We start from the raw sequence: 25,923 nt of genomic DNA, 5'->3' as shown, positions 1-25,923 counted from the left end.
CACCTGGGGGCGGGGCCGCGGGGCAAACAGTAGCTCCGAGTCGCGCTCTGCCAGGGGCGGGGCCCGCTACGGGGGCGGGGCTTGGGCGGAGCCCGGACCACCCCACCCTCACCCCCCGCCCTCCGCGCAGCGTTTCAGAGTGAGTGCTGGCGGGCGCCATGGCCACTTATCCGCGCGGGAAGGCCGCGACTCTGGCCCTGAGGAGGCGACTGCTCAGGTACCGAGACGGCGACGCGTGGGGGGGCGCGCACAAGGCACGCACGTCCGGCGCGAGCCTACAGGCCCCAGCCCCCGCGGCCTCGCACGGCCTATCCCGGTTCCGGCGCCTCTGGCCCCTGAGACCCCGCCGCGCGCAGCCGGTCTCGGCGGTCTCATCCCGCGCCTCCCCCGCAGCGCCTTATCCACCCCCGCAGCCGGACTCCTGGGAGGCCCTCGCCCAGTGGTGGCCCGCCCTCCGGACCTGGGCCCGGCTCGGGAGTGACCCAGGAAGGGACTGAAAGTCCAGACGAAGGGTGGGGTGGGGTGTCGGCTCACAGGCAGCCTTAGAGAAAGTCTACCCTTGACCTGTGTCTGAGGGGCTCTCGGTGGGACGTGGGGCATGAGGCAGCCTTGGGCTAGAGCTTGGGGCTGGCCCCCAGCAAGGCAGCAGGCTTGGCTGGCAAGGACTCGTTTAGGGCCGAGAGCCAGCCACCAAATGGTGGTGCCCTCCTCACTCATCCCAGCAAAGAGACACTGTGCCTTAGGGAGCCCGTGTGGGTCTGGAGCAGCCACCTTTTCCCGGGACCCAAGCGACTCAGTGGGCACATGTGGAAATGAATGAAGCCACATAGCCTTCAAAGGACTTAAGAAACAATTTGTTTTAGCAACTTCTTACCCCATCCTTTTTCTCCTCTCCAGCCACCTGTGGAGTGGGGGGAGTGGAGGCAGGGACGCAACAACTTGCCCTTCAAGCTTTTCTCCTTTCCAGAAACTGGGAAAGGGTAGGGGGAGGCCTGTGATGGGTGGATTTCTCCCTTCCGGTCTTAAGACATGACTGTCCATTCGTTGTCTGTCCCCACAGCAATTCCTGCAGACTCTTTTTTCCTGAGGATCCTATTAAGATTGTCCGGGGCCAAGGGCAATACATGTACGATGAACAGGGGGCAGAATACATCGATTGCATCAACAATGTGGCCCACGGTCAGTATCATACCTCAAGACGGGGCAGGAAAGGATGCCAACACTGTGAACCTGGTCCAAGGGTGAACCTGAGGTTCAGAGAGGTACAGAGAACTCAGGTTCTGCTTAGCCAGCATCCATGTGCAGAGGAGACCCAGTCTTTCTGGGGTAGCTGTAGAAGTTTCCAAGCAGTAGCTCTGCTAAATCAGCAGGAGTCAGAGACCTAAGTCTAAGGGTCCACTTCCACTTGGGACTGACAGTGAGCTCAGAGAACAGCAGTCCGCCCAGCCATGGCCAGCAGCCCAACAGGACCCTGGCCGAGCCCTGGCAGTCATGGCAAGGCTTCAGCCCAGGTGATCATCTCAGGTCCTGGACAAGGAAACTGAAGTAGGAATTCAGTTATCCAGATGAGGCCACCAGAGCTGGTGGAAGGAAAGGGAGTCCAGTGACTCAGCAGGGAAATTGGAGGTTAGTAGAGTTGAAAGCAGGGGCGCTAGTTCCAGACTGCCTGGGTTCATATCCCTGTCCTCCACTTGCTAACTTTGTGGCAAGTTTAAGTCTCTGTGCCTCAGTTTGCTCATCCGCAAAATGAACATGATAATACTTGGTATGCACCTCCAGATGTTTTGGGGGATTAAGTGAGTTAATTCATGTAACTTGCTTTGAGTGTGCCTGGCACTTGGTGAGCACCCAATCATCTTCATTCTCTTATCATAATCCTTGGCCATTGGCCATCATTACTTCCAGCCCCCCGACTGGTGAAGTCAAGCCACTGATGACACCCCTACCCCCTGTCCATCCCCCAAATCCCACACCCCTGTCTTTGTTGAGCAGAAGGCCTCAAGAAGCTTCCTAAAGAGCATGGGTTTTCGAGATCAGTTTTCTGCCAGAGAACTTTGCCTTCTGCCAGAATCTCAGGGACTTCTTTCTAGGTCTCCCTTTCCAGACTGGCACCTCTGTCTTGCCCCCTCTGTCTTCAGACTCCTGTCTTTCCTCTCTGCCTCTATAACTGCATCTCCTCTAGTTGGGTTCACAGATTGGGGCTGGGAGAGGCCCGGAGGGATTGGCTGAGTGGGGCCGGCTGTGTGATGGAGGTGGCCCTCTTGCAGTTGGGCACTGCCACCCTCTCGTGGTCCAAGCAGCACATGAACAGAACCAGGTGCTCAACACCAACAGCCGGTACCTGCACGACAACATCGTGGATTACGCACAGAGGCTGTCCGAGACCCTACCGGAGAAGCTCTGTGTGTTTTATTTCCTGAATTCTGGGTAAGTGCACTGTGGCCAGCCCCCAGCAAAAGGATGAGACAACGATGGAGAGATTTGCTCACATGGGCATAGCATCGTGTAGCCGACGGAGTGTGGGGAAAGGCAGCCCTCAGTGGGCCAGGCACCCACGCTTCCCAGCTGCAGGCCCTGCTGCTTCTCTGTCAGATCCACTTTCCTGTTCTCTTTGTTAAGGGGTGCCATTACCTGTCTTCTAAGATCATTGTTGGGGCTTACCAAGGTAATATGTTCCTTTATTTCTGCTTTATGCATACACAGGCACAGCTCTGGGAGCTTCAGCCAAAATCCCTGCTCTGTAAGGAACAGAAACATCAAAGATGCTTCAAAGAAATACAGAATTACAAAGAGGAATCATTGTCTGGAGGAAAACTACAGAGAATAATGAGGCATAGAAGCAGTGGGGTGACCTGGCCTGCTCTGAGAGGGTCGGGGAAGGCGTCCCTGAAGAAGTGATGTTAGGCTAAGAGCTGACTAGGGGATAGCTAGATGAGGAGGAAGGTAGGGTGCTGCCCACTCCATTGGAAGTGTTCTTGTCAAGGTCACCACACGGAACAGCCTGTACAGAGGTCCTGTGGCAGGAAGAATATTTGCACCCCAGCACACTTGAGCTGAAAGGCAGCCAGTGAGGGAGGGCAGAGGGTGGGAGCCTGGGGACACTGGGGAGGGAGACAGGGTCCATCACCCAGGGCTTTATTGTTCAAGTGAGGAACCTGTGTATCCTAAGAGCATTAGGAAGCCATCAGAGGGTTTTAATCAGGTAAGTGATGTCATCAGGACTGGAGGAAAGCAAGAATGGACACCATTAGGCACCAGTTTAGTGGCCCGTGATAGGTTATGCTACACTGGGAGTAGCAGTGGAGGCAGAAATGGCAGATGATGGCGTGTACACAGAACCAGCCCAGTGTGTCTGGGAGAGAAAAGTACAGAGAATTATGAGGCATAGAAGCAGTGGGGGGACCTGGTCTCTTTGCTGCCCTTGTCTTCCTGTCTCTCAGTAATATTGACAGAGTTACCACTCTCTCTGGAAATGCTTTCTGGTCTTGCTTCCAGAACATTTCATGCTTCTGGTTTTCTGCCAGCTTCTGGCCACTCCCGCTGTCTCCTATGCTGATTCTTCCTACTCTATTCCTCAGGGCTGGTCCTCTCTGAGCCCTCTGCCTTCCTGACCTCATCCATTCCCATGTATTACATATCGTCGACATGCTGGTGACTCCCAACTTTGTATCTTTTTTAAATTATTATTTATTTATTTATTTGGCTGTGCCAGGTATTAGTTGCAGCACTCGGGATCTTCGTTGCGGTGTGCAGGATCTTTAGTTGCGACATGTGAGATCTAGTTCCCTGACCAGGGATCGAACCCAGGCCCCCTGCATTGGGAGTGTGGAATCTTAACCACTGGACCACCAGGGAAGTCCTCCAAATTTGTATCTTAAACCCAGATGTTTCCCATGTGTTCCAGCCTCAAGGTTCTAACTGCCCACTTGACTTTGGAACAGGTCTAACATCACCTGTCCAAAAGACATCAGGAGTTGATCGTCAGGCTTCCTTGGTGGCGCCGTGGTTAAGAATCCGCCTGCCAATGCAGGGGACACGGCTTCTATCCCTGGTCCAGGAAGATCCCACATGCCGTGGAGCAACTAAGCCCATGAGCCACAACTACTGAGCCTGCGCTCTAGAGCCCACGAGCCACAAATACTGAGCCCGCGTGCTGCAACTACTGAAGCCCACATGCCTAGAGCCCATGCTCCGCAACGAGAAGCCACCGCAATGAGAAGCCCACGCACCACAACAGAGTAGCCCCCACTTGCTGCAACTAGAGAAAGCTCGTGCGCAGCAACGAAGACCCAATGCAGCTAAAAATAAATAAATAAAATAAATCAATTTATTTTTTAAAAAAAGAGAGTTGTCTTCGCTAACACCTGGTGTGGGACCATGGCACTGGCTCTCCCTGACATTCTCAGGCACCTACCCCAGACTTTCCCAAGAAGACCGGCCCTCCCTCACCCTATCTGTCCTGGCAAATGGGAGCACTGTCTGCGCCTCTGCTCAAGGTAGAAATGCACCCTCCTCCCAGTCCTGCATCAGGCTTGCCTTGTCTGTCTCCAGGTTGTCTCCTAACTCCATCCACCTCTCTCTGTCTGTGTGGTCACCACCTGCTCTCACCTTCATGTCCTCCTTCTAGGTCTCCTCACTTGCACTTTAATTCCCTTCTACTCCATTGTATATACAGAGAGGCTTCCTCCTCATATGGGAGCTGAATCATGTCGCTTCTCTGATTAAAACTTTTCAGTAGCTTCACATGGCACCGAGAAGAAAATCCAGGCTCCTTCTGCAGCCCTGCCTGTCTCCCCACTTCCTCTCTCATGCTGCCCCTGGCCTCCCTTGTCTTCTTGTGGTTCCCTGAGCAATTTTCCTTCACAAGGTCTTTGTGTGTGCTGCTCACTCTGCCTAGAAACTTCACCCTCAGGACTCTACAGGTGTGGCCTTAATCTGTTCTGGCCGCCATAACAAAATACTATAGACGAGGTGGCTTAAACAGAAATTTATTGTCCCACAGTTCTGGGAGTCAGAATCCAAGATCAAGGTGCTGGCAGATTCGGTTTCGTTGAGGCCTCTCTCTTTGGTTGCAGGTGGCCACCTTCTCACTGTCTTCACATGGCCTTTCTTCTGAGCATGCACACCCCTGGGTGTCTCTCTGTGTGTCCAAATGTCTTCTTCCAAAGAGACCAGTTGTATTGGATTAAGGCCACCCAGATGGCCTCATTTTAACTTAATCACCTCTTTAAAGGCCCTGTCTTTAAATACAATCACATTCTGAGATACTGGGGGTTAGGGCTTCAACACATGAATTTGGTGAGACGATTCAGCCCATAACACCCCTCATCTAAGGTAGGGCCCCACCTGCTTCTCTCGGCACCCTGTGTCCATTGTAGCACTTACCAAATGATCATTCTGTCTTTGTTTTTTGGCTTTCATGACACAAAGTAGAATGTAAGTTCCAGGAGGGCCAGAGCCTGCCTGTTTTACTTACTATTTTCGCCCCCAGCTCCTAGCATATTGAAGGCATTCGATAAATATTTACTGAATGAATAAGTGAATGACTAATGAATTGTGTCCTAAGAATCTTCTTGCTGCTGGAAGGGTTCCTCCTTCCCTCCAGGTTTCTCTGTAGAAAGCAGTTATCCTGGAGGGAAAGCCCTTGGACAGTTGTCCAAGCAGTATCCACTTTTTCTGTCATAGGTCAGAAGCCAACGACCTGGCCCTGAGGCTGGCGCGCCAATACACAGGACACTGGGACGTGGTGGTATTAGATCAGTAAGTGCCATTTCCAGAAGCGTGGGCCTGCTGCTTATTGGGGATCAGTGAGGCTCTGATTTTGGGTGCCTTGGGCAGGAAAGATGAGGGGCCTGGGCCTGAAGAGGATCATGAGGACCTGGCCACAGAGACACCCACCCCACACACACCAGGCATCTCTTTCCCCCTGGCGTCTCTTCTGTGGTGGCAGCTTCTGGGGAGCAGAGAATGCTTTATAAGGTGGTGAAAGTTGGTCCCACATACTGGGTATGAAAGCTGTTGCAAGGACTTCCCTGGTGGGCCAGTGGTTAGGACTCTGCACTGCCAATGCAGGGGGCGCGGGTTCGATCCTTGGTCGGGGAACTAAGATCCCACATGCCGTGTGGCACGGCCAAAAGATAAAAAAATAAAATTAAAAAATGTTCCAACAGTAGCTCCCATTGTACTGAGTATCTGCTGTGCACAAGACCCAGGCCCAGGGTTAGAGCATTATCACATTTAAAGTTCATTACAACCATGAAGGAGAAACACCCCCCCCCCCAACTTTACAGAGGAGGGAACTGAGCCCAAAGATTTTAACGATTAGCCACGTTACTAAGTGGCCTTGGAGGAAGGCTTGCTGACTCCAAGGCCTGTGCTCGTTCCTGGCCCTAGGACTCAGGCTGTGTCTGAAAGGTTGGTCTTCCCTGAGTGTTTCCTGAGGTGAACAGACAGTTGTCAGGGCCAGGCCAGGGAGTACGTGCCACCTGGGACTGAGCCCACTCTCCCTTCTCCTCCCCAGTGCTTACCATGGTCACCTGAGCTCCCTGATCGACATCAGCCCCTACAAGTTCCGGGACCTGGATGGCCAGAAGGAGTGGGTCCACGTGGTACGCGCTGCTCAAGTGGGCAACAGGCCGGTGCTTGCGCCTCAGCCTGGATGACATGGCGCTGTCACTCCCTACAGGCACCTCTCCCAGACACCTACCGGGGCCCCTACCGGGAGGACCACCCCAATCCAGCTGTGGCCTACGCCAGCGAGGTGAAACGTGTGGTCGGCAGCGCACAGGAGAAGGGCAGGAAGGTAACCACATCCACGCAGGTCTGGTCCAGCGAACAGCAAATGTTGCCAGCCCTGGACTGGATCTTGGGAACCCTGAGAGAAATTAGAACCAGGGCCTGCCCTTTGGGAGTCTAGTAGGGGGATTAAGTGCTCAGCAGAGAGTTTAGGTAGAGATATGTCCTGGGCATTACTGGACTCCAGGGGCCCAAGCTGGACTGGTGTGTGTGTGATGGTGGGCCCGTGGAGGGGGTGCTGCCTGATTTTAGTAATATAAGATGAGTAGGAGTTAGCCACTCAAGGCGGGGTCGGGGGTAAACAAGGAAAGCCATCCTCAACAGAGCGGCGGCCTGTGCAGGAACCATGTGAGTATGGGGCCAGGCTGAGCCGGCAGGAGATGAACCTAGAGAAGCAGGCAGGACCATAGGCCCGCGGACTGCAAGTGCCCCTTTAGCTGAGGGGCTAGAGGCCATGGGGGACCTTTATAGAGTTTTAAGAGAGAAGGTAATAGGACCAGGGGATGCACTTGAATGGGGCCAGTCTGAGGGCAGGTGACATGAGGAGGCCCTGTTGGCCCGAGTGAGCAATGGGGAGACCCACCCAGGGCAGCGTAATAGAGATGGATTGTGGGGCAGAGACAGGAGAGGTGTGTCATACCCTGGTAAAGCAGCAGCCACGGCAACAGTAGAGGGGAGGCAGCTGGTGATTGGTATGAGGGCTCTCTAGAAGGCTTTGCTGAAGGAGTGACAACTGAACACAGGATATATAGCAAAGACAGGCCAGAAAGGTTGGCAGAGCCAGCTCCAGGAAGCCTGGACCATGCACTTCCGATGCTCTGCACCTATTTATATAAAACCGAAAAAGAGATTGCTGTGGTGGCAGCATGGGTGGGTGACCGGTTTCCCACCCCGTCAGTCCTTCCTTCATCCCAGCAGTAGCCTCTGAAGCAGCTCCAAGGCAGAACACAGTTTGGAAGTCGTTGCTGTAAGCAAAAGGGTCAGTGAAGGGTTTTAAACAGGACAGCGATGAGCTCAGTGTCTACATTGAGGCATCACCCTGGTGGCCAGTGGAGGATGGATTGGAAGAGGTCCAGTTAGAAGGCAGGAGGCCAAGGCAGAAACGGGCAGATCTGCCAGGAGGCAGGAGTATCCAGCGGGGAGGGGAAGGAGTGGGTGCAAAGATGTTACAGGGATAGAGTCAGAGGCTGTGCTGACTGATAGATGAAGAAGGAGGCTGGATCAAGGATGGGGCCAGATTTCTGTCCTAGTTGGGAGGGATGGGACTCACCATATGGGAGAAGGGAAGGAACAGGCTTATAGGGTTGAAGTCAGTGGATTTAACCTGGAGCATGCTAAGTTCAGGGGGTCCGGAGGCATCCAGGTGGTAAGAATTGGTTCGAGGCCTGAAAGAACTACGTCACAGACCCTCAGGTGTGATGTGGAGCCCAAAGTGGGGGCACAGTGCGGACGGTAACTCATCATGTTTGGAGCCAGCACTGAGCCAGCATCAGCGGACGTGCTCAGCTTGCAGCTCAGCCCCTCCGCAGTGCCGTTCCCTTCTCCTCCACAGATCGCAGCGTTCTTTGCCGAGTCTCTGCCCAGTGTGGGAGGGCAGATCATTCCCCCTGCTGGCTACTTCCGAGAAGTGGCAGGGTGAGTAGGTGGGAGAGGCTGCCCCAGGGTGGGGTTTGCCAGCCTTTGTTCCAAATTCCAACCTCAGCCTGGCCTGTTTGCCAGAATTGTCAGACAAAGCCCCTGAAGAAATAGTGGCTCCAAGAAGGCCAGCTATCTGCATAAGGTCCCCACCTTACTGTTGGCAAAGCCAGGATTCAGAGTCCCAAGACCTCCCAGCTCCTGGTCTCCTCCCTCACCACAGTCCCCCATCAGCCGTGTGTCCTCTGCCACAGGCACATCCGCAGGGCCGGAGGGGTCTTTGTTGCAGACGAGATTCAAGTGGGCTTTGGCCGAGTAGGCAAGCACTTCTGGGCCTTCCAGCTGCAGGGGGAAGACTTTGTCCCCGACATTGTCACCATGGGCAAGTCCATTGGCAATGGCCACCCTGTAGCCTGTGTGGCCACAACACAAGCTGTGGCGAGGGCATTTGAAGCCACCGGCGTCGAGTACTTCAACACGGTGAGTGAAGGCTCCAGGGCCAGGAAGCACCATGGTGGCTTCTGTACAAACAAGGCCACTACTACTCACTAATTTTTTTGTAAATGTAGTTTTATCATAAGTATTACAGTAAATGTAAATAGATATAACCCATATAAACAAAAGCTCTTTGGCTTCCTCACAAGTTTTTGAGAGTGTAAGGGAATTCTAAGACCGAAAGTTTGAGAACCACTGCATTATCATTCGATTCTAGTTTTTTCAAATCTTTTTGTTAACTTCTGACTTACTGCCACTTATTCTTTTGATACTTAGTCTGTAAAATGTGTTGAGGTGATCTGGTACGTGATTGTTCTACACGTCCTTGGGAAATTGTGGGTTCTCTAAATGTTGTTTGCCAGACTCCCTGAATGTCTCTTAGGTCATACTTGTTAATTGCGTTGTTTGAATCTTCTGCATTCTTACTGGATTTTTTTTTTCCTACTTAACCTATTAATAATTAAGAACTGTGTGTTTAAATCTACACTATGATGAAAAATGATCAATTTGTTTCTTGTAATACTGTTAATTTTTGCTTCATATATTGTGAGGCTGTTAAGTAATATATATATTACTTAATATTAAGTAGTATATATATATACTTTTGGGTTTTTTTGGCCACACTGCTTGGTTTGCAGGATCTTAGTTCCCTGACCAGGGATTGAACCTGTGCCCTCGGCAATGAAAGCATGGAGTCGTAACCACTGGACTGCCAGGGAATTCCCAGTATATATATTTTTTTATTTCTGTATGTTCATTGGGAATTGAATCTTTTTCTTGATTGAGGTATAATTGACATGTAACATTATATTGATTTCAGGTGTACAACATAATGATTCAGTACTTGTGTGTGTGTATGTATATATGTGTGTGTGTGTGTGTGTGTGTGTGTGTGTGTGTGTATATATATATATATATATATATATATATAAAATGTGATCACCACAATAATTCTAGTTAACGTCCATCACCATACATGGTTACAGTTTTTTTTTCTTATGATGAGAACTTTTAAGATCTATTCTCTTAGCAGCTTTCAACCATACAATACAGTATTGTTAACTACAGTCACTATGCTGTACATTACGTCCCTGGGACTTAATTATTTTATACCTGAAAGTTTGTACCTTTTGACCCCCTTCACCCATTTTGCCCACCCCCACCTCTGGCAATCACCAATCTGTTCTCTGTATCTAAAAGTTCAGGGTTTTTTGGGTGTTTAGTTTTTGGTTTTCTTAGATTCCACATATAAATGGAATCATATGGTATTTGTCTTCTCTGTCAGATTTATTTCACTTAGCATAATGCCCTCAAGTTATGAAAGCATCTTGTTGCAAATGGCAAGATTTCCTTCTTTTTTAGGGCTGAATTTCATATATATATATATATATATATATATATATATATATATATATATATATATATATTCCATTCATCAATCAACAGACACATATCTTGGCTGTTGTAAATAATTCTGCCATGACTGTAGGGGTGCAGATAGCTCTTTAAGATAGTAGTTTCAGTTTCTTCAGATAAATATCCAAAGTGGAATTGCTGGATCACATGGTAGTTATATTTTTAGTTTTTTGAGTAACCTCCATACTGTTTTCCATAATGGCTGCACCAATGTACATTCCCACCAACAATGCACAAGGATTCCTTTTTCTCCACAACCTTGCCAGCCCTTGTTATTTCTGGTCTTTTTTTTTTTTTTTTGCGGTACGCGGGCCTCTCACTGTTGTGGCCTCTCCCGTTGCGGAGCACAGGCTCCGGACGCGCAGGCTCAGCGGCCATGGCTCACAGGCCCAGCTGCTCCGCAGCATGTGGGATCTTGCCGGACCGGGGCACGAACCCGTGTCCCCTGCATCGGCAGGCAGACTCTCAACCACTGCGCCACCAGGGAAGCCCATTTCTGGTCTTTTTGATAATAGCCATTCTAACAGGTGTGAGGTGACATCTCATTGTGGTTTTGATTTGCATTGCCTTGATGATTAGTGGTGTTGAGCACATTTTCGTGTATCTGTTAGCCATCTGTATGTCTTCTTTGGGAAAATGTCTATTCAGATCTTCTACCCAATTTTTTTAAATTTATTTATTTAATTTATTTATTTTTGGCTGTGTTGGGTCTTCGTTGCTGTGCGCAGGCTTTCTCTAGTTGCGGCGATTGGGGGCTACTCTTTGTTGACGTGCACAGGCTTCTCATTGCGGTGGCTTCTCTTGTTGTAGAGCACAGGCTCTAGGCGCACAGGCTTCAGTAGCTGTGGCACGTGGGTTCAGTACTTGTGGCTTGTGGGCTCGAGAGCACAGGCTCAGTAGTTGTGGCGTACGGGCTTAGTTGCTTCGTGGCATGTGGAATTTTCCTGGACCAGGGCTTGAACCCGTGTCCCCTGCATTGGCAGGTGGATTCTTAACCACTGTGCCACCAGGGAAGCCCCTCTACCCAATTTTTAATTGTATTGCTTTGTGTTTTGCTGAGTTACATGAATTCTTTATATATTTTGGATATTAGCTCCTTATTAGATACATGATTTGCAGGTATTTTCTCCCAGTCAGTTGATTGCCTTTTCATTTTGTTGATTTGCTGTGCAAAGCTTTTTAGTTTGATGTAGTCCCACTTGTTTAGTTTTGCTTTTGTTACCTTTGCTTTCAGTGTCAAATCCAAAAAATCATTGCCAAGACCAATGTCAAGGAGCTTACTGCCTATGTTTTCTTTAGGAGTTTTATGATTTCATGTCTTACATTCAAATCTTCAGTCCATTTTGAGTTAATTTTTTTGTGTATGGTGTAAAATAGTGGTCCAGTTTCATTCGTTTGCATGTGGCTGTGCAGTTTCTCAAGAATTGAGTCCTTTATCATATGGAGTAATATTTTCCATTCCTAATAATGTTTTTGGTCTTAAAGTTTATTTTATCTGATATTATAAAGCTAAGTCAGCTTTCTTTTGACTAGCAATTACCCCATGTATTATTTTCCACCCTTCTATTTTCAACCTTGTGTGCTCATGCTTTAGGTGTATTTCTTTTAACCAGCATATATCTAGAATTTGGGTTTTTGCCCAAATCTGTTAATATTTGACTTCAAAGTAATGACTTTAAATATGATGTAACTATTGATATATTTAGGCCTGTTGCTAGCATCTTAATTTAGAATTTCAGTTTACCATACTTTTCTGTGTCTTTTAATCCTTCCTATTTTATTTAAGTATCTGTATTACAAGTATTTCATCCCAAATTCCTTTCAGTGCAAGCCTTTATGATGCAAACCTTCTGAGGTCTTCTGTGCCTAAGGGTATTTGTGTCAGGCCCTCATATTTAACTATTTTAGCTAAAAATAAAATCTAGGTCCTAGTTACTGTAAAAGCATACTCCAGGGACTTCCCTGGCTGTCCAGTGGTTAAGACTCCATGCTTCCACTCCAGGGGGCACAGGTTCAATCCCTGGTCAGGGAACTAAGATTCTGCATGCCACGTGGCATGGCCTAAAGAAATAAAGTCAGTGCTGATGGATTCTTTTTTTTTTTTTAAAGTGTATTCCATTGTCACCTTGCATGCAGTGTTGCTGTTGAAAAGGCTGAAATCACTGATTCTTTTTTAGTTGAGATGTAATTCACATATTATAAAATTTACTCTTTCAAATACAAATTCAATGGTTTTTATTTTTATTTTTTTTTTTTTTTTCTTTTTGCGGTATGCGGGCCTCTCACTCTTGTGGCCTCTCCCGTTGCGGAGCACAGGCTCCGGACGCGCAGGCCCAGCGGCCATGGCTCACGGGCCCAGCCGCTCCGCGGCATATGGGATCCTCCCAGACCGGGGCACAAACTCGTATCCCCTGCATCGGCAGGCGGACTCTCAACCACTGCGCCACCAGGGAGGCCCCTCAATGGTTTTTAATTCAAGTACAATTCAGTCTTTTGTAGTATACTCACCAGGTGGTTCAGCCGTTATCACTGTCTTAATTTTCATTGTTGTACGTTTTCATCACCCCAAAAAGCAACTCCATACCCATTAGCAATCACTCCCCATTGCCTTTTCTGTACAATTACTGGCAATCACTAACCTTCTTTCTGTCTCCATGGATTTGCCTGTTCTTGACATTTCACATAAATACAGTCACACAATATGTGACCTTTTGTGTCTGGCTTCTGTCACGTAGCATAATGTTTTCAAGGTTCATCCATGTTATAGCATGAATCAGTCTTTCATTCCTCTTTATGAATGATTAATGTTCCATTGTATGAGTATACCGTGTTTCATTTATCCATTCTTCAGTTAATGTTTTGGTTGTTTCCCCTCCTTGGTTATGAATAATGCTGCAGTTGACCATGCAGTGTAGATGTTTTTGTATGGAATGTGTTTTCAGTTCTTTTGAGCGTATACCTTACCTATGAGTGGAATTTCTGGGTCATATGGCAACTCTTAAGTTTAACTTTTTGAGGAATGACAAACTTTTTCCAAGCAGCTATACCACTTTACATGCAACGTATGAGGGTTCCAATTTCTCCATATACTCTCCAGCATTTATTTTCTCTCTTTTATTATAGCCATCCTAGTGAGTGTGAAGTGGTATCTCGTGATTTGCATTTGCCTGATGGCTAGAGGTGTTGAGAATCTTCTCATGTGCTTATTGACCATATATATATATATATACACACACACACACACACACACACATATGTATGTGTGTGTGTGTGTATATATATATATATATATGTATCCCAATATATATGACATATATATTCCAAAGAATATATCCTTTGCACATTTTTTAATTGGGTTACTTGTCTTTTTTTGCTGAGTTGTAAGCGTTCTTTATGTATCTTAAATACTAGATTCTTACAAATATATAATTTGTAAGTATTTTCACCCATTATTTGAGGTGTCTTTTCACTTTTTCGGTAGTATCCTTTGAAGCACAGAAGTTTTTAATTTTGATGAAGTCCGGTTTTTCTTTGGTTGCTTGTACTTTGGAGTCATAGCTAACAAACCATTGCCTAATCAACAGTCATAAAGATTTACACCTCTGTTTTTTCTTCCTAGAATTTTATAGTTCTAGTTGTTATATTTAGGTATTGGATCCATTTTGAGCTAGTTTTTAAATATGGTATGATGTGGGGTTAAATATGGTATGAGGTGGGGTTATTTAACTTTGCATATAGATATCCAGTTGTCCCAAAACCTTTTGCTGAAAAGAATATTCTTTATTATATCTTATCCCATTGAATGGTCTTGGCACCCTTGTCAAGAATCAATCAACCAGGGCTTCCCTGGTGGTGCAGTGGTTAAGAATCCACCTGCCAATGCAGGGGACATGGGTTCGAGCCCTGGTCCGGGAAGATCCCACATGCCGCGGAACAACTAAGCCCAAGCGCCACAACTACTGAGCCTGCACTGTAGAGCCCACGAGCCACAACTGCTGAAGCCCGTGTGCCACAACTACTGAAGCCCGCACACCTAGAACCTGTGTCTGCAACAAGAGAAGCCCCACGCACCACAACAAAGAGTAGCCCCCGCTCTCAGCAACTAGAGAAAATCCGTGTGCAGCGGCGAAGACCCAATGCAGCCAAAAATTAAATAAATGAATTTTTTTAAAAATCAATCAACCATAAATGCATGGATTTATTTTTTATTTTTTTTGGCTGCATTGGGTCTTAGTTGCAGCACACAGGATCTTTGTTGTGGCATGCAGGATCTTTCGTTGCAGCACACAGGCCCAGTAGTTGCGGTGCGCAGGCTCTCTAGTTGTGGTGCGCATGTTGTAGATCTAGCACGTGGGCTTAGTTGCCCCGTGGCATGTGGGATCTTAGTTCCAGTTCCCCGATCAGGGATTGAACCTGCGTCCCCTGCATTGGAAGGCACATTCTTTTTTTTTTTTTTTTTTTGGTGCGGAGCATAGGCTCCGGACGCGCAGGCTCAGCAGCCATGGCTCACGGGCCCAGCCGCTCCGCGGCATGTGGGATCTTCCCGGACCAGGGCACAAACCCATGTCCCCTGCATCGGCAGGCGGACTCTCAACCACTGCGCCACCAGGAAAGCCCGGAAGGCAGATTCTTAACCACTGGATCACCAGGGAAGTCCCAAATGTATGGATTTAATGGTTTATTTGTAAACTTCCAGTTCTGTTCCACTGATCAAAAATCTATCCTCCTGCCAGTTGCACACAGTCTAGACTACTATACTTTGTAGTATGTTTTGAAATCAGGAACTGTTAATCCCCCAGTCTTTGTTCTTCTTTTTGAAGATTGTTTTGGCTATTCTGGGTCCCTTGCATTTCAATATGAATTTTCATAATCAGCTTGTTAATTTCTACCAAAAAAGCAGCTTGGAGTCTGATAAGAGATTGCATTGAATCTATAGATCAATTTGGAGGGTATTGCCATCTTAACAGTATTAAGTCTTCTAATCCATAAACATGAGATATCTGTCCATTTATGGAGGTCTTTAATTGTTTTTCAATCATGTTCATAATTTTCATTGTAAAAGTCTTTTTTTTTTTTTTTTGGCCACACCACATGCGGGATCTTAGTTCCCTGATCAGGGATTGAACCTACACCTCCTGCAGTGGAAGCGCAGAGTCTTAACCACTGGACCTCCAGGGAAGTCCCTGTAAAAGTCTTGAACTACTTCTGTTAAATTTACTCCTAAGTATTGTATTCTTTTTCATGCCTTTATAAATGGAATTGTTTTTTTCATTTCACTTTAAGATTCTTCATTGCTGGTATATAGAAATACAGTTGATTTTTGGATATTGATCTTGTATCATGCAACCTTACTGAATGCATTTATTAGCTCTAATAGTTTTTTATACATTCTGTAGAATTTTCTGTGTACCAAATTATGTCATCTGTGAATAGAAATGGTTTACTTGTTCCTTTCCATTTTGAATGCCTTTTACTTCTTTTTCTTGCCTAACTGCCGTAGAACCTCCAGTACAATATTGACTACAAATGGCAAGAGTAGACATCTTGTCTTGTTCCTAATCTTAGGGGAAAACATTCAGTCTTTCACCGTTAAGTATAATATCAGCTGTGAATTTTTCGTAGAAGCCTTTTATCAGATTGAAGAAGTTCCCCTTTTTTCCTAATTTGTTGAGAGCTTTTATAATGAAGGCTGTTGGGTTTTATCAAATGCTTTTTCTTCGTTTATTGTAATGATCATGTGATTTTTTTTTGTTCTTAATCCTATTAATATGGTTTATTACATTATTTGATTTTCACATGTCAAACCAACTTTACATTGCTGAGATAAATCCCACGTGATCATGGTGTATAATCCTTTTTATATGTTGCTAGATTAAGTTTGCTATTGTAATTTTTGAGGATTTTTACATCTATGTTCTTAAGAGATATTGATCTATAGTTTTCTTGGGATATCGTTGTCTGGTTTTGGTATCAGGGTAATACTGCCCTCAAAGACTGATCCAGGAAGTGTTCATGCCTCTTCTATTTTCTGGAAGACTTTCTGAAAGATTGGTAGTAATTCTTTCAACGTTTTGGTAGAATTCACCAGTGTAGCCATCTGGTTCTAGGCTTTGCTTTGTGAGGATTTTTTAATTACTAATTCATTCTTTTTACTTGCCACAGGTCTATTCAGATTTTCTATTTCTTCTCGAATCAGCGTCAATATTTTTTATCTTTCTAGGAAGTTGTTCATTTCATCTAAGTTATCTAGCTTGTTGACAGACAGCTGTTCACATTATTCCCTTATACTTCTTTTTACTTGTGTAAGATTGGCAGTGATGTGTCCTCTTTCATTCCTGATCTTAGTAATTTGACTCTTCTTTTTATCTTGGTCAGTCTAGCTAACGTTTGTCAATTTTATTGATTTTCTCAAAGAATCAACTTTTGGTTTTGTTGATTTTTTCTATTATTTTTCTATATTTCTATTTATTTCCACTGTAGTCTTTATGATTTCCTTTATTTTTGCTTTGGATTTAGTTTGCTCTTCTTTTTTATACTTTCTTAAGGTGGAAATATTCATTTGAGATTTTTTTTTTAACAGAAGTATTTACAGACATGAAGTTTTCTGTAAGCATTACTTTTACCACATCCCATGAGTTTGGGTATGTTGTGCTTTCTTTTTCATTTATCTCTAAACATTTTTTAATCTCCCGTGACTTCTTTGACCCATTGTTTGTTTGAGCATGTTATTTAATTTTCACATATTTTTAGTTTTTCAGTGTTCTGTTATTTATTTCTAGCTTCATTCCACTGTGGTGAGAAAGATACTTTCTATGATTTCAGACTTTTAAAATATATTAACACTTTGGGCTTCCCTGGTGGCGCAGTGGCTGAGAGTCCGCCTGCCGATGTAGGGGACATGGGTTTGTGCCCCGGTCCGGGAAGATCCCACATGCCACGGAGCGGCTAGGCCCGTGAGCCATGGCCACTGAGCCTGTGCATCCGGAGCCTGTGCTCTGCAACGGGAGAGGCCACAACAGTGAGAGGCCCGCGTACCGCAAAAAAAAAAAAAAAATATATATATATATATATATATATATATATATATATATATATATATATATATAAACACTTGTTTTACAGCCTAATATATTGATACATAGTCTATCCTGGAGAATGTTCCATGTGCACTTGAGAAGAGTATTTATACTGCTTTTTTGAAGTGGAGTGTTCTGTATATATCTATTAGATCTAGTTAGTTTATAGTGTTGTTCAAGCCTTCTACTTCCTGGTTGATCTTCTGTCTAGTTGTTTATTATTGAAAATGAGAGACTGAACTCTCCAACTATTCTTACTGAATTCTGTAGTTCTCCTTTCAGTTCATTTTTTGCTTTACGTATTTGGGGGCTCTGTTGTTAAGTACATATGTTTTTGTAGTGGTTATATCATTTTGATAGATTGACTCTTTTATCATTATGTTTTCCTGTGTTGCTAATAGCAATTTTAATCTTGCAAGTCTTTTATGTCTGATATTACTACAGCCACACCAGCTCTCTTGGTTACTGTTTGCATGGCATACCTTCACTCTCTTGCTTTCAACCTACTTGTGTCTTTACCAGTACTCTTTATTTCTTCATGTGGATTTGATTTACTGTCTGATGTCCTTTCATTTCAGCCTGAAGAACTACTGTTAGTATTTCATGTAAAGTAGATCTGCTGCTGACAGATTTTTTCAGTTTTTTCATTATCTAGAACTACCTTAGTTTCTCCTCTTTTTCTTCTTTCTTTTCTTTTTCTTTCCTTTCTTTTTTATTCTGCACCATGCATCTTGTGGGATGTTGGATTTTAGTTCCCCAACTAGGGATTGAACCCGGGCCCTTGGCAGTGAGAGCACAGAGTCCTAACCACTGGACCACCAGGGAATTCCTGTCTCCTTTATCTTTGAAGGATACTTTTACTTTATAGAGAATTCTGGACTGACAGTATTTTTCTTTCATCGCTTTGAATAGGTCATCCCACTGCCTTCTGGCCTTCGGGGTTTCTGATGAGGAATCAGCTATTAATCTTGTTGAGAATCTCTTGTACATGATGAGTTGCTTCTCTCTTGCTAATTTCAATATTCTCTCTTTGTCTTTTTTTTTGAGGTATAATTGACAGACAACATCATATTAGTTGCAGGTGTACAATATAATGAGTCAATATTTGTGTGTATTGCAAAATGATAACCACAATAAAGTTTACTTGGCATCCATCACCGTAAAGTTACAGTTTTTTTTCTTGTGATGAGAACTTTTAATGTCTACTCTCTTAGTAACTTGCAAATATACAATACAGTATTGCTTGTTTGTTTGTTCTGGCAGCGCTGTGCAGCATGTGGGATCTTAGTTCCCTGACCAGGGAACAAACCCAAGCCCCCTGCAGTGGAAGCACAGAGTTTAACTATTGGGCCACCAGGGAAGTCCCCAGTATTATTAACTATAGTCACCATGCTGTACCTTACATCCCTGTGACTTATTTATAACTGGCATTTTTTTTACCTTTGACGACTTCCACCCATTTACCCACCCTCTTGTTCTTGTCTTTCAGTACCTTGGTTATGTTGTGTCTAGGTATGAAACTTGTTTATTCTACTTGGAGTTCATTGAGTTTCTTGGATGTTTAGATTGTTGTTGGGATGTTTTTTTAGTCAAATTTAGTAAGTTTTTGACCACTGTTTCTTCAGATATTCTTTCTGCCCCTTCCTCTCCTTCTGGAATTCTTATTTGCATATGTTGGTATGCTTGTGTCCCACAGGTCTCTGAGGCTCTGTTCATTTTTTTAATTCTTTTTTCTTTCTGATTTTCACACTGGACAGTCTCAATCAACGTATCTTCAAGTTTGCTGATTCTTTCATCTGCCTGATTAAATCTGCTGTTGAGCCTCTTAATTTTTCATTTCAGCTACTGTGCTTTTCAACTCCAGACTTTCTATTTAGTTCTTTTTTATAATTTCTATTTCTTTATTGATCTTCCAAATTTGGCAGGACGCCATTTTCATGCTTAGCTTTTAATTCTTTAGATATAGTTTCCTTTAGTGTTTAAACATATTTATAATATTTGATTTAAAGTCTTTGTCTAAAAAAAAGAAAAACTCTTTGTCTTATAAGCCCATCATCTGGGCTTCCCCAGAACAGTTTCTATTGATTGTATCCACACACCCCACCACCACCACCCCATATATGGGCCATGCTTTCTTCTTTCTTTTCATGATTCATAATTTTCTGTTGAGAACTAGACATTTTTAAATAATATAATAGGGCAACGTTGGAAATCATTTTCCCTCCTCATGGTTTGTTGTTGATGCTTTTTGTTGTTGTTTGTTTGTATATTGCCTTTTCTGAACTAGTTCAGAACAGATAACTATGTTATATATTATGCTAGTTCAGCATCTTGGCCAGGCCACAATTCTAAACCAAAGATGCTGTGGGTAGAACACACGACCTTTTAACGAGTTCACAGTTGATAATAATATGCAATAAGTAGCCTCAATCCATCCCGTGTCCATCCCACACATAATTTGCTTTGGACATATCAGAAAGCTGCCTCACAGCAGATCACCTAGGAAGCTTTTTATGATCACAAGTATGAGGTTCTGCAAGCAAATTTTCAAGATGGTCTACAGGATACCACTGCATACCCATTAGAATGGCTGCAATTAAAAAATGCAACAATTCCAAATGTTTTTGAGGATGTGGAGCTCCTGGGATTTCATAGACTAATGGTGGGAATGTAATATGGTACGACTTTGGAAAACAGTTTCACGTTTTTTATATAGTTAAATATATTTATCAAGCCGTCCAACAGTTCCACTCCTAGGTATTTGCCCAAGAGAAATGAGAACGTATGTTAACAAAAAGACTTGTTATAAATGTTTATAACAGTTTTATTCGTAAATAGCCAAAAATCAAAATAAGCCCCAAGGGTCTATCAACAGGAATTTGGATAAACAAATTGTAGTGTGTCCATACAATGGAATACTATGCAGCCATAAAATGAACAAACTACCAATACACACAACATTATGGAGGAATTTTAAAAACATGTTGAGCAGAAGCCAGGCACAAAAGGTTACATATTTTGTGATTCCATTCATATGACATTCCAGAAAAAGCAAAACTATAGTGACAGAAAGCAAGTCAGTGGTTGCCTGGGCCAGTAGTGGATGGGAACACAAGGAACTTTGGGGAATGATGGAAATGTTTTGTATTTTCATGGTAGTGGAGGTTCCACAGGTATATACATTTGTCAAGTCACACTGAACTATATACACTTTAAATATATGCAGTTTATTGTATGTAAACTATACCTCAATAAAGTTTTGTGGTTTTTTTAAGATATAGTTAAAAAAAAAAAAAAGATCTGCAGGAGACCCCCTGCCTTCTGACTCTCTGCAGTGCAGGTCCTCAGACACCTGCAGGGCCAGGTGGAGGAAGTGAGTCAAAGCACTCAGGGTGCCTGAAGGGGACAGCTAGTGCCAATGTAGCCAGATAGGCTAGGTTTAAGTCAGACTTATTTTTGTGTTAAGTCTCTTCTTAAGACATTAGCATCTAATCCAGAACTTTTAATTATGCCACACAAGCCAAACAAAATGAATCCTCAGGCCGCATTTGGCTCACAGGCAGCTTGTGGTCTGCGCCCTAAAGTCTGCCTTGGGCTCAGCCAGCAGAGCTGTGAGCTGGAACCACAGAGTGACTTTTCCTGGGTGTGGCTCTGGCATGCTGCTCTTGTCCCTCCCTGAAAGAGATGATGGGCAGTGCAATGCAGTGGGTCTGGGTCCAGTCCACGAGATGGGGCCCTGAAGCCTTTTGACAAAAAACAGCTGTGTGGGAATGCCCAGTACATCCTCTCCTCTGATTTTTGCATGTTCTTGGGGACCCTATTGCCCCCCTGGGGGTACTTGGCCTGGACTACAGTCACATTAGCACCTGGAAAGGTGGGACAACCCATGGGGGCTTCAGAAGAACCCCATTTACTGCCCAGCATGCTGAGCCCTGAGGGGTTCGGGCCTGTGCTCATCACTGCCTTTGCAATGCGTGTGGCAGTTCTGCTGCCCTGCACAGTCCCTGGGGCATGGCCCACTCTGCTGAGCACCTGACATGCTCTCTGTCCCCTGGCTCAGTTTGGGGGCAGCCCAGTGTCCTGCGCTGTGGGGCTGGCCGTCCTGGATGTCTTGGAAAAGGAGCAGCTGCAGGCTCATGCTGCCTCTGTGGGCAGCTTCCTGATGGAGCTCCTTGGACAGCAGAAAGCCAAACATCCCATCCTTGGGGACATCAGGTGAGGCTCAGGGTAGCAGTCACCACCTGCCAGGGGCCTGGTGTGGTTCCTTCATTCACCTCATCACCACCTGGGATGGTGGGAACTTTTATCTCCACTCCACGGAGGAGGAACTGAAGCACCTACAGGTGCTATTGCCCAAGATGGCACCTCTGGAGGGAGGAGGTGGGTGAAGCCAGGATCAAACTTTCCTCTATCCACATTGAGGGCCCCTCACCATCGCAGTTACTTCCTGGAGCTATTTTAGCACCCTCCAAGGGTTCCTACAGCTCTCAGCCTCCCCAGGAGGCAGAGGTGCAAGCCCTGGTGGGCTTTCTGATAGGGGCTTGGTTGAGGCCCAGGCAGAGGGTGAGAACAAGGACCATGGTCCCTCAGGCCTGGCCTCCTGAGATGTCACCTTCTGCTCCAGGGGCGTTGGGCTCTTCATTGGTGTGGATCTGATCAAAGATGTGGCCACAAGGATGCCAGCAACCGAAGAGGCTGACTATGTGGTATCCAGGTATTTTTTCTTGAAACTTGTTTCTACGGCCCTGACTGGGAAAGAGCTCCCCTCTTGCCTCTCCCGGGCACGCTGGGCCCACACAGGGTTGACGGAAGGAGGTGGCTTTTAGCCTCTGGGTTAGAGGGCTGCCAATCTGTGCACCCCTTTGACTGGGCTCTGTGGACAGAGAAAGTGGCCCCAACAGCTCTGTACCCAGTGCCCGGCAGCAAAGGCTTCAGATGGGTGCGGGCCATTCCCAGCCTGAGCAGACACTTCTGCCAAGAATGCCAAAGCTGCAGAAGCTCTCAGACCCAGGCAACCCCAACGCTGCATTTCGGAGCCCCAGGCTGCCCGAGGGAAGCAGCTTCTCCAGAGCCACACCTGGAGCTGTGGCAGAACCGGACTCCCCATTCCTAGAGGGTTTTCAAATAGAACTCCTGTTCCTTGTCTGGGTGGGGAGTGTCTGGATGACTCAGCATCTCAGGACTCAGAAGCCCTCGCTCCCAGTTCTGGTTCGCATGTTCTTTCACTTGAACCCCACGCAGGACCCAAGCCCCAGGACCCTTTCCCGTCTTGTTTAGTTACTTCCGTTTTATTTCCATTCCTCACTCCTACCCCCTTCCCCCACCTTGGAAAACCCATCTAGTGTTTGATACGTGTCCTTATTCAAGTTGTGAAATGTGCGTCATTCTGTTTCGAATTCACATAAACAGTATTGATGTAAAAATCATTCTCCCCACACGGCTTTTGAAGCTGACCCCTCCTGCGTGGCTGCCCAGCCCCTGCCTTCTCTCTGCTGGTTGGGCACATCCACCAGCTCACCCACCCCTTCCCCCAGGGAGCCTCAAGACTCAGAAATCCAGGATGGTCTGTGGAAAGGAGGGAGTCAGATCCTCAGCCAAGCCTGACCTCCTCCACCTTACAACCACCCCTGTGGTTTCTCCAGTTCAGTGAAGAAACAGGAACCAGGTGGAACGGTGTTTCAGTGGCAGTCACCCTGCTAAAGGCAGAGCTGGATTTAAACTGATCTTTCTAGCACAGATGCCATCAGTGCCAGGAAGACTGGGATGCGAGAAAGGAGCCAGAGGCAGGCTGAGGACACCCTGCTCCTGACAAGACTTACATAAAAGGAATAAATAAAAAAGAATCAGAGGGGGGCAGTCAGAGGGAGTGTAAATACAGTCACATCAGACCCCCTCTCTCAGAGGCCAAAATACCTTCCTAGGTTAAAAGTGTAAATGTGGAATATTAAAAACAATTATTAGATACCAGTGATGATGTTAAATAACGTCCAAGAAGAACTAGAAATTAAAACTGGATAGTCCTGTCCGGGGTTACAATATAACCTGGGGGCAGAGTAGAGAAAGGGTTGGCGGGGAAGTTAGAAGCTAGGTGAGGGCTCCCTGGGTTCACTGTACTACTCTTTGTGAATACTGGACACTTTCCATATAAAAAGTAAACCATACAATGTCACATAAACCATATGTTAAAATGAAAAATGCAGGGACTCTTTGCTGTCCACATTGTAGCCCTGTGGCCAATCTCAGCTTGGCTTCAACTGGGGCTCCAGGGATGGATGAAGCAAGACCCCTGTGGGGGAGGGGGGTGGCCAGCAGGCTCAGGGCCAGATGCAGGGCACCCCAGACAGGAGCCTCTGATGCTGGGCCATAAAGTTGGGCAGGAGTTTGGCAGGGGGTGGCCAATGCTGTATCCTGGTGGGAACTGGCCTATGGAAGGTTCTGAGGGCAGTGTGGCTGGAGTCCTGCCCATGAGGCCAAAGCCAGGCTGAGGAAGGTCTGAAAGGCCCATGTGAAGTGCCCTTGGCTGGTGGGCAGCGGGCCCTGCTCTGTCCTATCCTTGCAGGCTGAAAGAAAACTACGTTTTGTTGAGCACCGATGGCCCCGGGAGGAATGTCCTGAAGTTCAAGCCCCCGATGTGTTTCAGCTTGGACAACGCACGACACGTGGTAGCAAAGCTGGATGCCATCCTGACAGGTGAGCCTGGAGACCCAAGGGACAGCTGATAACTGTGTCTCTAGAACCCAGCCTGGAGCTAGGACCTCCCAGCATGCCCAGGGACAGGGGTGCAACAGCTGAGCCAGGTGTCCTCTGAACAGTGAACGGAGTAGGGAGCTGAAGTGGAGGCCTCCCCTATTCCTGCCTGTGCCCCGCAAAAATCTGAGCCCTGGGTAGGTGGGGACTGAGCCACCACCCATCCTGCCTGGGCAGGCACCAGTGTGGCATGCAGGACAAGGGAAGCAGGGCTGGGCTTTTCAGCCCAAGTATCGGAACTAGTGGGAGATTGCATTGTGTCCTTAAAGCCTCCCTGAGGTGTAGACGGCAGGAACTTTGCTTTTTTTCAGCTAAGTGGCTTTAATGAGATGTGCAGCCTGGACGGATTCAACACAAATGAAACCCCTCTGCACATTCCTCATCATTCAGGAAAGTCAGGCTCTCCCCTAAATCCACTTACAAGGAAATCTGTAATTACCAAATTGGACACATCTATGCACTGAAGCCATGTTGCATGTACAGAGCTCAGTGGGGGACCCCAAAATAGGCAAAATGCTATCTTCCTGGTAGAGATCAGAGCAGCCCAGCTACAACCACCCCCACCCCACCCCCAGGCTATTTCACTGCTGTCCCCAGGTCTCTAGAGCTGAGACCAGTCCCTACTAGGCGCAACTGGAGGTGGTACGGAACCTGCTGGGGGAAGGGAATTATTTCCGGGAAGCCTGTGGAGGGAAAGCTGACTGGGCACAGAACTGGCTTGGAGTTACTGTATAGAGGGGACTCAGTTGAGCCTGGAAGCCTCAGGAAATCCGAGGGCTGGTTTCATCTCTTGGGAAATTGTTGCTGAGCCTGTAGTGGCCTGTACACATGGGTAAAGGGTGGGACGTGGGCTTGGACAGGCCAGTGGGCCCAATCTCCACACTGCCATCCAAGAAGCCTGGACACTGAAGGCAGAAGTCTTTAGCAGAGAAGAAAGGTTGACCGTCTTTTTCAGACATGGAAGAGAAAGTGAGAAGTTGTGAGACACTGAGGCTTCAGCCCTGAGGCAGCTCTGCTGAGGGGTGTCCTCTAGGTAAGTGGTGTCCTCAAGTTACTTCTTATATTCCTAGAGAATCAGAACTGGGTTCCTTACCATCCATTTAGTAGCTCCTCCAACATTCTTGTTCCAAGTGATGTCCCCTTCCCACAGGTTAGTTTTAATACTGGGAGGCTCTGGCGGCCTTGGGCCCTCCCCATCCCCCACCCCTGAAAAATCTCCAAAGTACTTAAGTTTGCATTTGATGGCTGAGCAAAGAGTATGGCTGTTTCCTCCCTTCTCCAGCCAGTTCCTCTATGGGAGAGCTTCTGCCAGGCTTTATCCACTTGCAGCCCCCAGCCAAGTGCTGTGTCTTACAACTAGCTATCTTAGGCCTCAGCCACTAGACTTGGGGTGCTCCAATCAGGCCAACAAATAGGCCCTGCCACAGGGGGCTGTTACAACCAGGAGGGGCACCGTCTTGCCCAGATCCAGCTGGCCCTTTGTGTGTCTGCTCTTGTCTTTAGGTTCACACTGTCTTTGCTGGGAGAGAGAATCCCATTTCCAATGGCAAGTCAAGACAGGTGTTCCAAGATGCTCCAGATTCGAATTGCCCTGGGGCAGTGTCCCCACTGAGGGTGGTAACCCTCACTGTACTGTCTTCACCCCCTTGAACAGCTGCTCCAAATATCTGAGCCACTCCACTTTAAAGCCACTTCTTTAAAGGGGCACAAGTCCTAGGCAGGGCCAATTCATTAAAGGAAACTAACCAAAGATGTGGAG

The 25,923-nt window shown here is 46.4% G+C and overlaps 1 protein-coding gene across 1 annotated transcript; it reads left to right on the top strand.

The window, feature by feature from the left end:
• Positions 1-135: 135 nt before the first annotated feature.
• PHYKPL (5-phosphohydroxy-L-lysine phospho-lyase) lies at positions 136-25,914 on the top strand. Its single transcript, XM_081234045.1, has 13 exons — positions 136-217; positions 1,061-1,179; positions 2,268-2,427; positions 5,686-5,760; positions 6,521-6,608; positions 6,686-6,802; positions 8,348-8,430; positions 8,685-8,910; positions 21,478-21,632; positions 22,042-22,131; positions 23,977-24,107; positions 25,120-25,197; positions 25,668-25,914. Exons 1-12 carry the CDS (start codon positions 159-161, stop codon positions 25,167-25,169), a joined length of 1,353 nt encoding a protein of 450 aa, XP_081090171.1. The 5' UTR covers positions 136-158; the 3' UTR covers positions 25,170-25,197; positions 25,668-25,914.
• The last annotated feature ends 9 nt before the right edge of the window (positions 25,915-25,923 follow it).

This window comes from Mesoplodon bidens (assembly GCF_964165515.1).
Source record: "Mesoplodon bidens genome assembly, chromosome: 4".
Classification (NCBI taxonomy): Eukaryota; Metazoa; Chordata; class Mammalia; order Artiodactyla; family Ziphiidae; genus Mesoplodon; species Mesoplodon bidens.
Note: the sequence above shows the minus strand (reverse complement) of the source record. Positions and strands in the feature narration are given on the sequence as shown.

Excerpts from the sequence above, each read along its gene's own strand:
- PHYKPL (XM_081234045.1), top strand. The coding sequence starts at position 159 with ATGGCCACTTATCCGCGCGGGAAGGCCGCGACTCTGGCCCTGAGGAGG. Across the intron at positions 2,428-5,685 it reads TTTTATTTCCTGAATTCTGG|GTCAGAAGCCAACGACCTGG; the intron begins GTAAGTGCACTG and ends TTTCTGTCATAG. Across the intron at positions 24,108-25,119 it reads GCTGGATGCCATCCTGACAG|ACATGGAAGAGAAAGTGAGA; the intron begins GTGAGCCTGGAG and ends CGTCTTTTTCAG.